At 41.4% G+C, this 13,368-nt stretch overlaps 1 protein-coding gene across 5 annotated transcripts in view; it reads right to left on the bottom strand.

The window, feature by feature from the left end:
• LOC107698619 (homeobox protein Meis2) overlaps positions 1-13,368 on the bottom strand; it is a 62,687-nt gene that overhangs the window by 7,641 nt on the left and 41,678 nt on the right. For all 5 annotated transcript variants that reach the window (XM_016499674.1, XM_016499677.1, XM_016499675.1 and 2 more), the window contains exon 9: positions 10,897-10,973. In XM_016499674.1, the coding sequence (XP_016355160.1) occupies positions 10,897-10,973 (77 nt within the window). The remainder of the gene's footprint in view (positions 1-10,896; positions 10,974-13,368) is intronic.

The following is a 13,368-nucleotide window of genomic DNA, read 5'->3' as shown; positions in this document are numbered from 1 at the left end:
TGTCTGTTTGCCTCTTTAAGAAGAATCGCTTTATGTATCCCCCAATTGTAAGTCGCTTTGGATAAAAGCGTCTGCTAAATGACTAAATGTAAATGTAAATGTAAATATATATATATTTATTTTATTTTATTTTTTTTTCAATCTGCGAGAAATAAAAATGCATCAAACCAGCATTTTTTACTACATAATGAATAACAGCTCTATTTAGGCTACATATTCAACCCTGTTCCTTGTGACCCTTTTACTTATTTTTTGTAAATTTATCATTTATATATATATATATATATGTGTGTGTGTGTTTGTGTTGTATAACTGTACTTAGCTCAAATTCTGCTAAAAGTATTGCAACAAAAGTAAAATTAAACATTGTAAAAAAAGGAAAAATTCCTTTTTTATTGCCCTTTTTTGTACCCTGTTGGTGCAAGTTTTCTTGTCTCCTGGTTTCATAAAGCACGTGTAATCAGACAGTGCAAACACACATGGACTCGCTGCGGATGTGAGTTATGGTCTCAGAACTGCAGGAGGCCACTTGACCTCGCTCTAGCATGAAGCTGCATCAACATCCACAATCCTCACTTCAGCAGCCAAACTCTCGTGAGAGGAGCGAGTCTCACCGGCCGATCGTGGAATTCCTGACAAAGAGCAGGAGTCACATGATCAGTGTGTGTGTGTGTGTGTGTGTGTGTGTGTGTATGAGAGAGTGTGTTGTGTGTGTGTGTGTGAGTGTGTGTCAGTGTGCGTGTGTGTGTGTGTGTGTGAGCTGTGCCGCGCAGCCCTGCTGCCACACATGGTAACGGCCCTGTCGTCAGCATTCCTTTCCTGAAAACCCCAAACCAAACCGCGCTCACCCGGCCCCGGCCAATCACACCGGGAGGGTGAGACGAGAGCCTGGCCAATCGGGAACAGGGTCACTGGTTTGACGGGACATTCACGAGCCTCTGAAGCTGCGAGAATTCAAACCCAGCGCACCCGCCTCACCCCGCATCTGCTCGTCAGTAAAAACATCCCGTCCTGCCAGAAAAACAGACCCAACCAACCAAAACTAATGAAGTCACTCTTTAATGAGGCTCAAAAACAAATAAACAGATAATGAAATAAACAGAGAAAACAGAGAGGGCTCGAGGGAGGAAGCGCAGCTCTCGAGGAGGTTTCTGTCTGTCTCTGTGCTCTGGGTTCTGGGGTGCAGAACTCATTAAAACCCTGGTGGAAAACCAGACTCAGACTTATATGTTTGTTTTGCAAACTGGCACGATTTAACGAGCTGCTAATTAAAATAAATCAATAGCACTGCGGCACAGACTCATCCTCGCTGTCGCTCTCTCTGGATAGTTTTCCTCGGATGGACTTCAGCGTGTTCCCGATCACGTCCCGTACGGACACGACAGGTGGGGATCACAAGCATCCTGAGCAGCATCAACACACCAATTTTGTTCATAGAAATCGTAGGTTTTCTCCAATTCATTTCGATTGGTCTACGAATGCAAGAAGATGTCCCAGGACGCAATTCCCGACAACAATGTAACTCGCTGCTTAACCATAGTATGATGCATTGTTGAAGAAACTAACTAGCGAGTCATGACTGTTTCCCGAAAACGTAGGAACTTCGCCACTCCTCCGTCATTCGACCCACCGTGATCTGTCATTAATGACGTCAAACAGGCAACTTCCGCTAAGTAATCAGCTCGAGATTAAATTAATGTCAGATTATTGCTGTACATAATGAACATGGCATCGAGGACTGCTAGTTTTGTTCCCTGTTATTTTGTGGTACTAGAGCACATACGCACTCCCTTCCCTTCACTCATATGAAACTTGTATATGCAAGGCACTACATTAACCTGCTTATTTTGCTTAAGTGCATGATCTATTTAATTCCACGTCATTCTAATAAGAAACTCTGCTTCTTACCACAGGTCACACAACTACTGTATGTGATGCTGTTTGTGAATGTTTGTTGTAACTCTGGATTCAGGAAACACCAAATCGCTGAACTATTTTGGTAACGACAGAACGTGCGACCATAGTAGCTTTTAGGAAACGCACTGCTGATTGGCTGTATGGTGGCGGGCTCTACATGCACTCATATGAAAGCAGTGCTCGGAGACGACGGAGGGAGTCCGGAGGGTCCGAGTCGACCCCAGCTGTCAGCTGTCCATCAAACACATGGCCGGGAAGAGCCGCTTGTTGCTCCTTTGATCCGGCGAGCAGCTGCTGGTTTGTACAGCGAGACTTTGTTCTGGCAGTTCTGCTGTGTCTCTGTCCTGCGGCACAACAGCAGCCAATCTACCACACAAGAAACACCTCCGCTTTCACTGGCTGCATCAGCACGCTCTGACAACTGCGGCAGGTTTGTCTTGGCCCCAGTAAAGCTCACAGACATCTGACGCTCCGTCCTTAAAGACATGATAGTCAGGGCTCAAATCAGAGCCAAAGACGCCCCGGGCATCAACACACCTGTGTGAGGAGCCTCTCTCTCTCTCTCTCTCCCTCGTTCCGCCGCTCTCCCTCCTCGACTCAGGCACCTTTGCTCTGCACTGTTTTAAAGTTGTTTTTGATTATCACAGACGCTCGTCACCGTTCTGACCCGACACGAGGAGTTCTCTCTCCGGGGAGATGTTGGCACTTTGTTTCAGGGTCTCAGGAAAAGGAGCTGTCTCTGTTTTTATTTATTTGATCAGTTTTGTTTGAGTAGTTACTGCAGAATTTCAAGAAATCATTTACATGTATGCATTTGGCAGACACTTTTACCCAATGCAACTCGTATTGCATTCAGGGTATAAATTTGATCAGTTCATGCAAAGCCACAAGCATGATCTACTGTTTGAGCTACAGGAATGCTGGAAGAAATCAGACTGTCCTACCTCAAATCCAAAGTGCTGTAACTACTATGGACACTGGAGACATCTATAATGGTGTCCCATCTAATATGTAGAGTATATATATATATATATATATATATATATATATATATGTAATTTATGCCTTTGGCAGACACTTTTATCCAAAGCAACTTACATTGCATTTAAGGTATACATTTACATTTGATCAATTCTTGCTTTCCCTGGGAATCGAACCCGTGACCTTCACGTTACTAGCCCATTCTCTACTGTTTGAGCATCAGGAAAGCCCGTATTGAAATTATTACACATATTCATAAATATGAGCCTACAGCATTGCACAGTACAATAGTTATTTATCATTACTACCCCTAAACCAAATGTAATTAGAAACTGAATTAAACCTAAATTATTGTCACAGTGATTTGGATCATCATTTGGAATATATAAATGCAAAATCTGCACTGTAAAAAAACTAATTTTTCAAAGCTGTAAATATAGATTATTGGAGTATGATACTATTTCAGATTTTCTACTTTAAAATGTAATTTTTAATTAACTGTGTTACTTCTCAGTAATTATTTGTGAAATTTACTAGCAGTTTCAGAGTGAAAATTGTTTCAAAGTAAATCCTACACTAATTTTTTTCAGTCTTCACATAGTCTGCATTTTCTCAAAAGAAGCATAAATTATTTTTGTTTTCAAATAATTGTTTAAATGTAACAGTGATGACGTAAAAATGACTTTTTTTCCCCTCACACGAGGGTAACGCTGGTTAATGTGGAGTGTAAGTTACGCTGCAGGGCACCTGCGCCCGAGATCTGCCCGTCATCAGTGAAACCTCTCAATTAACCTCCTTTCACTTACTGCCGCCTGCGAGGACTCTGTCATTACCCTCCACACCCCGTCACCCCATTCAGTCTCAGAATCAGCCCGTTCTCTCAGACGCTGAAGGGGCCCTCTCTGTCTGTCTGTCTCTCTGCTCCAGAGACCCGTCTCTCGCCGTGTGGAAGCTGATAATGAGAGACAAGAGCTCACTGGAGTGTCCACTGACAGCTAGTCACAGAGACATTTAAACGGCCTGCTTTTATATATTTTTCTCGAGTCGGTGTGTGTGAAGAGGGTTTGGAGCGAGTCCAGTGTTTGTGTGTCGTGTTCTGGCATCATTTCTGCTGCTGCTTCATCCAGATCATCTCGGCTCGCTGGCACGACGCGCTTCAGTAAACAAACCTGAAGTACTCATTTATGATAGCGCTGCTGGCGTGGAGCTCACGGCACGGGCCATAAATTGATTTTTAGGAAAATTGATCTCGGGTAAGAGGACGGCATTAGAGGCTTGTGTTTGAGACTGGAAGAGTGAATGAGAGAGACGTGATCAGGTTTGGAGTCTCACACCCAAAAGCACTGGTTGATGAATCATTATTTTTGTTAAAGTTCAAAGTTCAAGGGTTTCCAATGTTACTGTAGAAAAAATATTATACAAATATTTTCCTTTTAGGAAATATGTTCATCAAAAACTACAAGCTGGTGTCATACTGACTTACAGCTTCACTTAGGCTAAATCTGCAACCCTGTTACACATCAGCGCCTTTATTTATTTACTATTAAATTAATTTGTTATTTGTTTATAATTAAAATAACAAAATGACATATTGGCTGTGAACAAAATCACACACACAAAAAAATAGAATTTATTTAAACAATCGCCAAATTTTGGTTGCACAAATTGCAACCTTATATAACATAATATACAATATATATATATTAATGAAGAAATTTAAGTTTTTCACAAATACAAGCTGGTGCCAGATTCAGTGACAGCTTCATCTTTGCAAAATCTGCAACTCTGTTACCCATTAGTGCCCTTACTGACTTTTTATTTATTACATTTTAATTCATTTATTGTTTACTTGTTTGTGAAGCTGCTTTGAAACAGTCTGTATTGTATAAAGCACTATACAAAATAAAGATGACTTGACTTGTTTATTGCAAGAAAATAAAATCACAGCTGAAAAAATCAAAACCTTATATAACATAAATAATTTTCTTATGGGAAATAATAAGTTTACAACAGATAACAAAAACTGCAACACTGTTACCTATTAGCTAGAACTGTTTTTAGACATTTTGTTTGCAAAACTTGCAACCTTATATTAACATTAATAATAAATAACACATGATCCTTGTTTTCTGAAGGTTCAGCAGATGATTTCACAGGCCAGAAAATAACACAAGTTATTCTGAGCCCTCTTTTGTCTCGAGTGAAGTAACGCACAGAATCCCACAAACCTGTTCAGTCTGAAACTGATAAACTCGTTCCTACAAATCCTCGTCAGTCCTTCTTCTCTCCAGAGCCTCCTCTCTTTCTTTTTCCTCTCGACTTCCTCTGAGCTCACGCTATGTTCATCTGCAGCGTCAGCAGAAAGACGCCCACTCGCTCGCTCACTCTCAGGCTTTATTTCACTAATGTGGGCTGTATTTCCCTCATCCTCGGCGTGAGCAGCAGCAGATCTGGCTCTCTATAAATAACTGGAAAAAGCCAACTGATCCGTCTGAGAGCGAAACAGAAGAAGCTCTCCTCCACAGAACCAGCAGAGCTGAAAACAGTCTCGCTTCTCCTGCGTGTGTGAGACGAGAGACGGCTGTCCTGTGCTGGATCCCACACTATCAGAGCAGTGAACACTGAAGCACAGCGCAGCTCATAAACACAGCCTTGGCAGTACAGACTTTATATTTCAGATTTAAGTGGGTTTCCCTTTTACAAGCCCGAGTCCAGAGACGGATGGGAAGGGTGAGTGCGCATTTATTTTTCAGCGATATAAAAAGAGCACGGAGCTCAGCGCTGCTCCTGTCCGTGACATCTCTCCTCATTTGCGGCTTCTCATTAACAAACAATACTGCTGTGAAATTGCTTTAATGACAATGTAATAAAATAGCTATTCGGCTCACAGACGGCCCGAGGCGCAGCACCATCCTACAGCGCTCTCTCTGTGTGCCGTACCTGCAGACCATATAAATTAACCCATTTATTCACCTTCTGCTCTCAGATGCTTCTCTTTCTTCAGTCTTTCTCTATTTGTTTCCCTCTCAAAACAAAACGTGCCACCCCAGAACATGAAAGCCTTTCACCCATTTCACCCCAAAATGACTTAAGACATTCAGTTCTGTTCAGTCTATGAAAAAAAGCTATAATTAATGCACACACACACAGTAACAATTATATTTAAAAAAAAAAAGTACATAGCAATATCTGGCAACACTGGTCGCCGGCACTTAAACTGACAGTAATCAAAAAAGCCCGCGGACAGGTTATTGCTGACATGAAATGAAATATGCAAACACTAGCCAGTAAGAAGTCTATGCTATTTCTTTAGTTACATTTTCACAAAGTCATGCTAAAAACATTCATATGAGCAAGTTATTATCTATATAGCAATGGTTATTAATGAAAACTATAACTAATATGTATTGTTGCATGAATAATAAACAACTAATAAAATTATCCACCTCTAAGCTATAGTAAAGTATAAACAAATTTTGATGCAATAAACATGGTTTAATTGTGGTACAATGTTCAACCCTCCAAAACAGATAAAACATCTTTCACAAACATCTACATGTCTGTCTCTAAAGTGTTTAGTGTACATAATGAGCAAGTAACTAGTAAAGTAACGCATTACTTTTTAATTGACAAGATCATATCGGAGTTACTTTTTCAAATAAGTAACGCAAGTTACTTTTTTCCCCCAATTTATTGATTGACAGCTCTCCTGTCCCCATGTTGAGAGAAATCAGAAGATGTTACTGTAGTTCTAAAATAAATATGAATATGCATTAATTCATCTCACTCACACAAAAAAAAAACACAGATTCAGTATTCCTCAAAATGAATACAAATAATGCAACTCAGAATATGACGCAAACCTGCAATAATTAAATGTTAAACAACACAAATATGCTTTATGTATTTAATCCCATTCTATTAACCAAAGTCTTTGCTTCTGACCTTCGATGATCCAGTTCAACCGTACTAATAAGCAAAAATTACTCTAGACAAACATTTGTGTGTCTTTTTTTATTCCTGAAGTGTGTTGAAATTTCTTCTTCTGCGTTCTACTTTACTTTCCCTTCAGCCTGAGGCTTATTCATTTCACTTTTGGTGTGAAAAGGCTTTTATATTTGCCAAAAATATAACTTTTTTATTTTAAAAACAAACAAGCAAGCCCTGTCCAGATTTAAAGAGTAACGCAAAAGTAACGTAACGCATTACTTTCCATAAAAAGTAACTACGTAACGTAATTAGTTACTTTTTTATGGAGTAACGCAATATTGTAATGCATTACTTTTAAAAGTAACTTTCCTCAGCACTGATAATGAGTTGTATTTGTAGGGGTTATTACAGCACAATTCTTAACCCCACCCCAGACCTCACTAATTTTCAAACCCTGGCTACAGCCATGAAACTAACATTAACAAAGGTTGATAAATGCTGTAAAAAACACATTGCTCTAGTTAATGTTAACTAATGTTTGGTCCTTTTTGTTCATTTTTTTAAGCCATTTTGCTTCTCAAGTAAATGTTTCTCGATTTAAGGATGTTAAGATGTTTGTACTGGAAAACAAGACAAAGATAGTGAGGAAGAACATTGTTGCGGTGGACATTCAGAGCTACACTGCAATGGTTCATTTGATTCGACCCGCTGTTTGACTGTCTCTCTTGCTCTAAGCGCAGTGTTTTCTGGTTCTCTGTCTCTGTCCTGCAGGACTTTTCCTCTCTCAGCTCAGGGTTCCTGTGACGAGGATCTTTCTGATTTGGCCTAAATGTGCAGCATCCATCGGCCAGATGCAGAATAGTGTGCCAAAAGCGGATGGGTGCTCTGGCGCTACGAGAAATATCAGATCAAATGAAGCTGGAGCGGGGGGTGAGGGTGGCACTTGGGAACCAACAACTGAGTCAATTCTGCTAATTAACTGCCAATTAGCGGTCCCTAAATGCAAGAGATGCTGACGATGTTCTCTGCCAGCAGCTCGCGCCGCCGCTCATCTCCACTCGTCCTCTTGAGCCGTATATTTAGAAACAGCGGCCCGCGAGACTCCAGAAAAAGACTGGACGCTCTCATCTAGGTCAAAGTTAAATGGATAACCAGTAACTTCAGCCGTGTGTAACACAGCGACAGACAGACAGACGGTGTGTGTGCGAGCGCAGATCTGTGTGTTTAAACTCAACGCCCCCAAACTTTCCCATGCTCTGAGGAGGAAAATCAAACATCTTTACAGGCCAGCTTATACTTTTTACATCACATTTGGAAAATATTAAGCCATTATTTTGAATTTCATAACAGCTGGCCATGCCAAGTGAAAGGGTCATAAAAAACATAAAGCTGATCTGTTTGTTCGTGCCTCATTTGAGTTCAGGGAGGGAGAGAGAGTTATGAAACCCTTTCTCCAGTCGTCTCAGTAAAAGCAGACTAGGATGAATCCTTCATGATTCATATAAAGACTAATACAGAGCCACAGACTGGACACCAGCAGAGATGGTTCGGTCTGAGACGCCTCAGCTTTAGATGCTGAGACACAACTGGTGAAGCAACAACAGATTACCAATAAAGACACAAATACAGAGAGAGAGAGAGAGCGAGTGTGTGTGTGTGTGTGTGTGTGTGTGTGGGCATCAGGTAAGAGCAGGTCCACACAATCCTGCAGATGTCAAAGGTCCTTCATAAGTCATCTATTCCACTCCATTTGTCAGCTCATTAGTCAAACGAGTTTCCACGAGTGACAACACAGAGACAGAGACGCAGAAGAAACCTGACCAAACCCATCACTGGGTGCTTCCTCGAGCACTTTCAGCCCTGCGGACATCAACACAATAAACATTCTTGTTTTTCAAATAATTGTTTATTCTGTGGTGGAAATGACAATTGAAACGGATTCCTTTGTCTAATGTCATATCTAGCATTTTATGTGTCCAAAATACAATTGAATCATATTTTCAAACTTTTTTCTTCATTTGCAGAAATTACAGCTTGTTTGTAAAAGATGCGCAGTAAAAATATTCTGCAAATATGCACTAACCTTTGAAAAATGTGGTGGAAATGTTGTGTAAAAAATGATATTAACCCATTTGACATACTGAAATGGTTTATGGTTATTTCACTTTTTGTTTGGATAATCTCAGTTTTACATGTAATAAAATATTTTTATATAGTATTTTTTATAGTTAACTCTTAAAAAAATAATAATAATGAAACGATGGTGAAACGATTCCAAGACCGTTTTAATCAAAATCAAGCCCTGGGACATAAAAGATTCTGAAGTTGAAGAAACACCCAGAAATGGCTACAAGAGCAACCGATAATGAGACAAGCCTGCCTCTCTTTCATAATACTGTGTCGAGTCAAGTCACATTTATTTGTATAGCGTACACTGTGTGTGTGTTTAGCAGAGGTGTGTGTGCTGTCAGCATGTGATCAGGCCTCATTTAGACAGATAGAATAACACACACACACACAGCTGCACTTATAGTGTGGTGTGTAAAGCGTCTCTCTCGCTCTCTCTCTGAGGTCAAACAGGATTGCTGTGCAGGATTGCCTCAGATTTAATTACCCATCAGCTACACAGTGAAGCACCAACAGCAGTGACCGTCACACACACACACACACACACACACACACGCAGAGCAGAGATCAGATCCACGGCGCAGAGAGAGATGGACAGGTAGACGGGCTGGTCAGAGCAGGAGATGCGCCGTCTATTGACACGTTACACAGAGCACCCTTGTGCCTCCTCCAGCTCTGATTGTGCCGATAGATGGATAGATGGATAGATGGATAGATGGATAGATGGATAGATGGATAGATGGATAGATGGATAGATGGATAGATAGATAGATGGATAGATGGATAGATGGATAGATAGATAGATGGATAGATGGATAGATGGATAGATAGATAGATAGATGGATAGATGGATAGATTGATAGATAGATAGATAGATAGATAGATAGATAGATAGATAGATAGACTCAAGTCTTTCAGTATCTGGAGTCTAAAACTGAGAGTGCTCATCTTGACTCAACTCACTCGTTCTCTCTCAGTGGTTCTTTGGGGTTTTACGGGTTATTTCAGCATTAATCAGCATGAAACAGGCAAAGCAACTCAATTTTCTGCTGCCGTAGGTGTGTGACGGCATGAAAGCTTGGTTACCGCTGTAATTGAAACACCATCCAGCAGCCGGGCGCGTGAAAGGCAGATAACAGCATTCCTGTGGCCAATTTAAGTACCTGGCCTGATCCGGCAGACAAATCAAGCTCATTCTCCAGGCGTGTTGCTCATTGTGAGCCGGCACCAGAATGAGGTGTAGGGTAAAAATTAATCACAAAAGCAAAAAAATCAATTGACCCCGGGGAGGTGCGCGGGCCTGCGGGCCGATAAAGCCGAGAGCCACCGCCTGTACCCAACAGATAGAGCGCCGCGTAAATGAGTCCGCTCTGATAAATACATTAAGGGAAGCAGTGAATAAAAGGCAGGGACTTCTCATTTGTAAATAGAAGCTCCACTACACAGAATTAGACTGATAAAATAGCGCTCCGTATAATTAAGTTTGTGTAAGGCCAGAAAATCCGTGCAAATACCTTCCCGGTGTTTTGAAAAGAAGCTGTCAGCTCAATTAATCTGAACATCGGCCGCAGAATGTAGCGAAGGAAATTAAGCCTGCGATAAAAAAAGAGCCCGGCCGAGTATTTTGATAAATAATGACTGTATCATTTCTTTGGCTCTGTGATCATTATATTTAATCCACCACCTCCAGTTATGAGCTAAGCCATCTACAAAGACGCTGCCGGCCAGAGCGCCGTGGCTCTAATCCGGCACGGAGCAGATCGGGGAAGAGGTGCACCACTGTCCTCTTCCTCTTAATGCATCAAAGGGACACAAATGTGGGTTGAACGGCAAAGAGCCGCGGCGATAACGTGCTCGCATGCTGCGCCACGTAGAGTCCACGCACAAACGCTTTCCCATGGTCAACACTACTGGCAATAGATGAAAAGTGACTTGACTCACCAGTTGTTTACTTGTAAGATGGTGAGGCCCGTGTCTTGAGCGAGCTGTTTCTTCTGTTCTTCTGAAGGATACGGGTGCTGCAAGAGAACACAAGAGAACACGCTCCATCAGGATCAGGGGAAAGTGCACTGCCACTCGTCTACATACAGTAAACATTATGCAACTAGTCGACTAGTAGCAACAACGACTAGCTGTGCAAACCCTGGAAATGGTGGTGTGGGCCAGGGCCAGTAATTAGAAACGGCCAAACTGGTCACAATGCTGCTCTGCCGCTCTTTATTACGCATCACTCTGTTTGTTGTTAGGATGACCAGAAGTTGACAAATTAAATTTTAGGCTTGTCTGCCTCATCAGTGTCTCAATAACTGAGATAGCCAATCAAATCAAAGAAGGCGGGGCTGTACTGTTCATAGAAGATGAACATGAACTCCAACTCTACAATTCAGTTTTAACCGTCAAAGAGTGTGAGGTAAGATGTAAGTAGCTAAACATTTCATATTTCATCATAACTGTTTAACAATAGACATGCCAGGAAAACAACTTTATTGTCAAATTATGCCGTTTTTAAAAAAAAATGCAGACTTTGATTTTCAGGCTTCAATTAATTCAAGAATGTGACGAGACTAGACACAATGTGTGGCAAACATATTAGGCGTATGATTAAGAGTGAATGTGTGCATTAAAAAAAATGCAAATAGATAACAATAAATTCAATTTTTTTTACATATTTACCTTTTTTGGTAACACTAACAGCCTTCTAATACTGTAATGACTGATAGCTGACATGTAGTTTCAAAGTTACTTAGAGTCATCAGATTGTCTGAAGTGTAATTTCCCTTTAAATCCTTTAATAAAAAAGGGTAAAAAAAATGTAATACCCAATAAAAATGGTAATCAAAAAAATGTTTTAATACCCAATAAAAATGGTTATTGAAGAAAAATGGTTCTATTCCCCCAATGTCACTAGCGATGAGAGTAAGCGCTCTGTATATGCGGTGGTTGTGAATCCAGCCCTGCACATGTCAGGTGTTCTGCTGATCTTTAGTTGAGAGATCACTCTAGTAATGAGCTGACGGCTTGAATCCGCTGTGCTGAACGAAGGAGATGTGCAGTGCAGGGCCTGCAGGGATGAGCCGGTCTGACGGCAGTGTGTCCACACAGCTTGCATTTGTTGCATCTTTTGCAATATGTCTGTAGAAAAGACAAGTGTCTCTGCCTAGTTACAACGGTAAAGTGCTGCTGCTTCTGCTGCTTGTGTGATGCAAACAACAATATGATGCGAGATCAGCGGGGTGAGGGTTGCAGATTAATTCGGGATTGAAGCATGTGTAAAAACAGCCACAGAAAATCCCGCACGCTAAACACACAGATCCGTACAGCACCGCTGTGAATTCTCCAGTCAGATTAAACGCATCGCTCGGAGCGGAAAGATGGAAAACATCCTCCTTTCCTCGACGGTTAGAGACGTGACTTCAGCTCGTCCCTTGTGTCACTGCTGAACGCAGGCCAAGCGCTAAAGCAAGACGTTTCTGAAAAGGTCTCTTACTGCCAGGAGTCACACCTGCAAGCACAATCCCCGCGCGGGATGCAATGATACAATTTGTGTCACTGTTGATCTGCCAAATGTGACATGATAGAAATGGCAGGATTGAATTTGTGCCTTGCGTGTCTCAAGCATGACGAACAATAGTGATCCGCACTGACAGATGTCTTTAAGAGGCAGATTAAGAACCAAACAAACCTCACACGCCGCTTTGATTTAGCCCTCGCCACACATGTGCGCCCACACACACACACGCAAGCACACACACACACACACACACACACACACACACGCAAGCACACACACATGCACCCATACACACACGCATGCACACATTTACGCACATATGCACACACACACACATTTCACACACATGCACACACACACACACATACACACACGTGAGGATAAATCGGGCTGTCTGCAGTAGGTGTAGGTGGCACATCTCTCTTCTAGTAGGTCAATCTTACAAATTGTATAAAAGTCACCAGGAACAAAAGCATAAAATAAGCTCGACTGACACTGACCCTGAGCGCTCACGTTGAGAAACAAACGGCCGAGGTTTCATTTAAGAGCGGGAGGAGGGAACTTTTCAGGAATGTGTCCAATTAATCAGAAAACAATTGTAAGATTGAACAAATAATGAAGGAAAAAGAGACGCATGAATCAGATTTCTACTTGTGCACACTGGAGCTTATAATATGCTAAAATCATTAACAAAGAAATATGATAATGGGCACATAGAAATAAATTTTTTGATTGCTAAGTGCTGACATATGCTTGGCAAGACAAGGTCTGTTTTTTCTGTGAAGCACACAGACAGCAGCAGATTCTCTCTCACTGGAGTCCTGCACTGAACACATTGAATTCAGTCTTGCATTGTGAATGCATCCCGGCGCAGTTCATCATGTGCTGATTCATCAGGCAAA

This window comes from Sinocyclocheilus anshuiensis, unplaced genomic scaffold (assembly GCF_001515605.1).
Source record: "Sinocyclocheilus anshuiensis isolate Anshui unplaced genomic scaffold, SAMN03320099.WGS_v1.1 scaffold2684, whole genome shotgun sequence".
NCBI classification, from domain to species: Eukaryota; Metazoa; Chordata; class Actinopteri; order Cypriniformes; family Cyprinidae; genus Sinocyclocheilus; species Sinocyclocheilus anshuiensis.
Note: the sequence above shows the minus strand (reverse complement) of the source record. Positions and strands in the feature narration are given on the sequence as shown.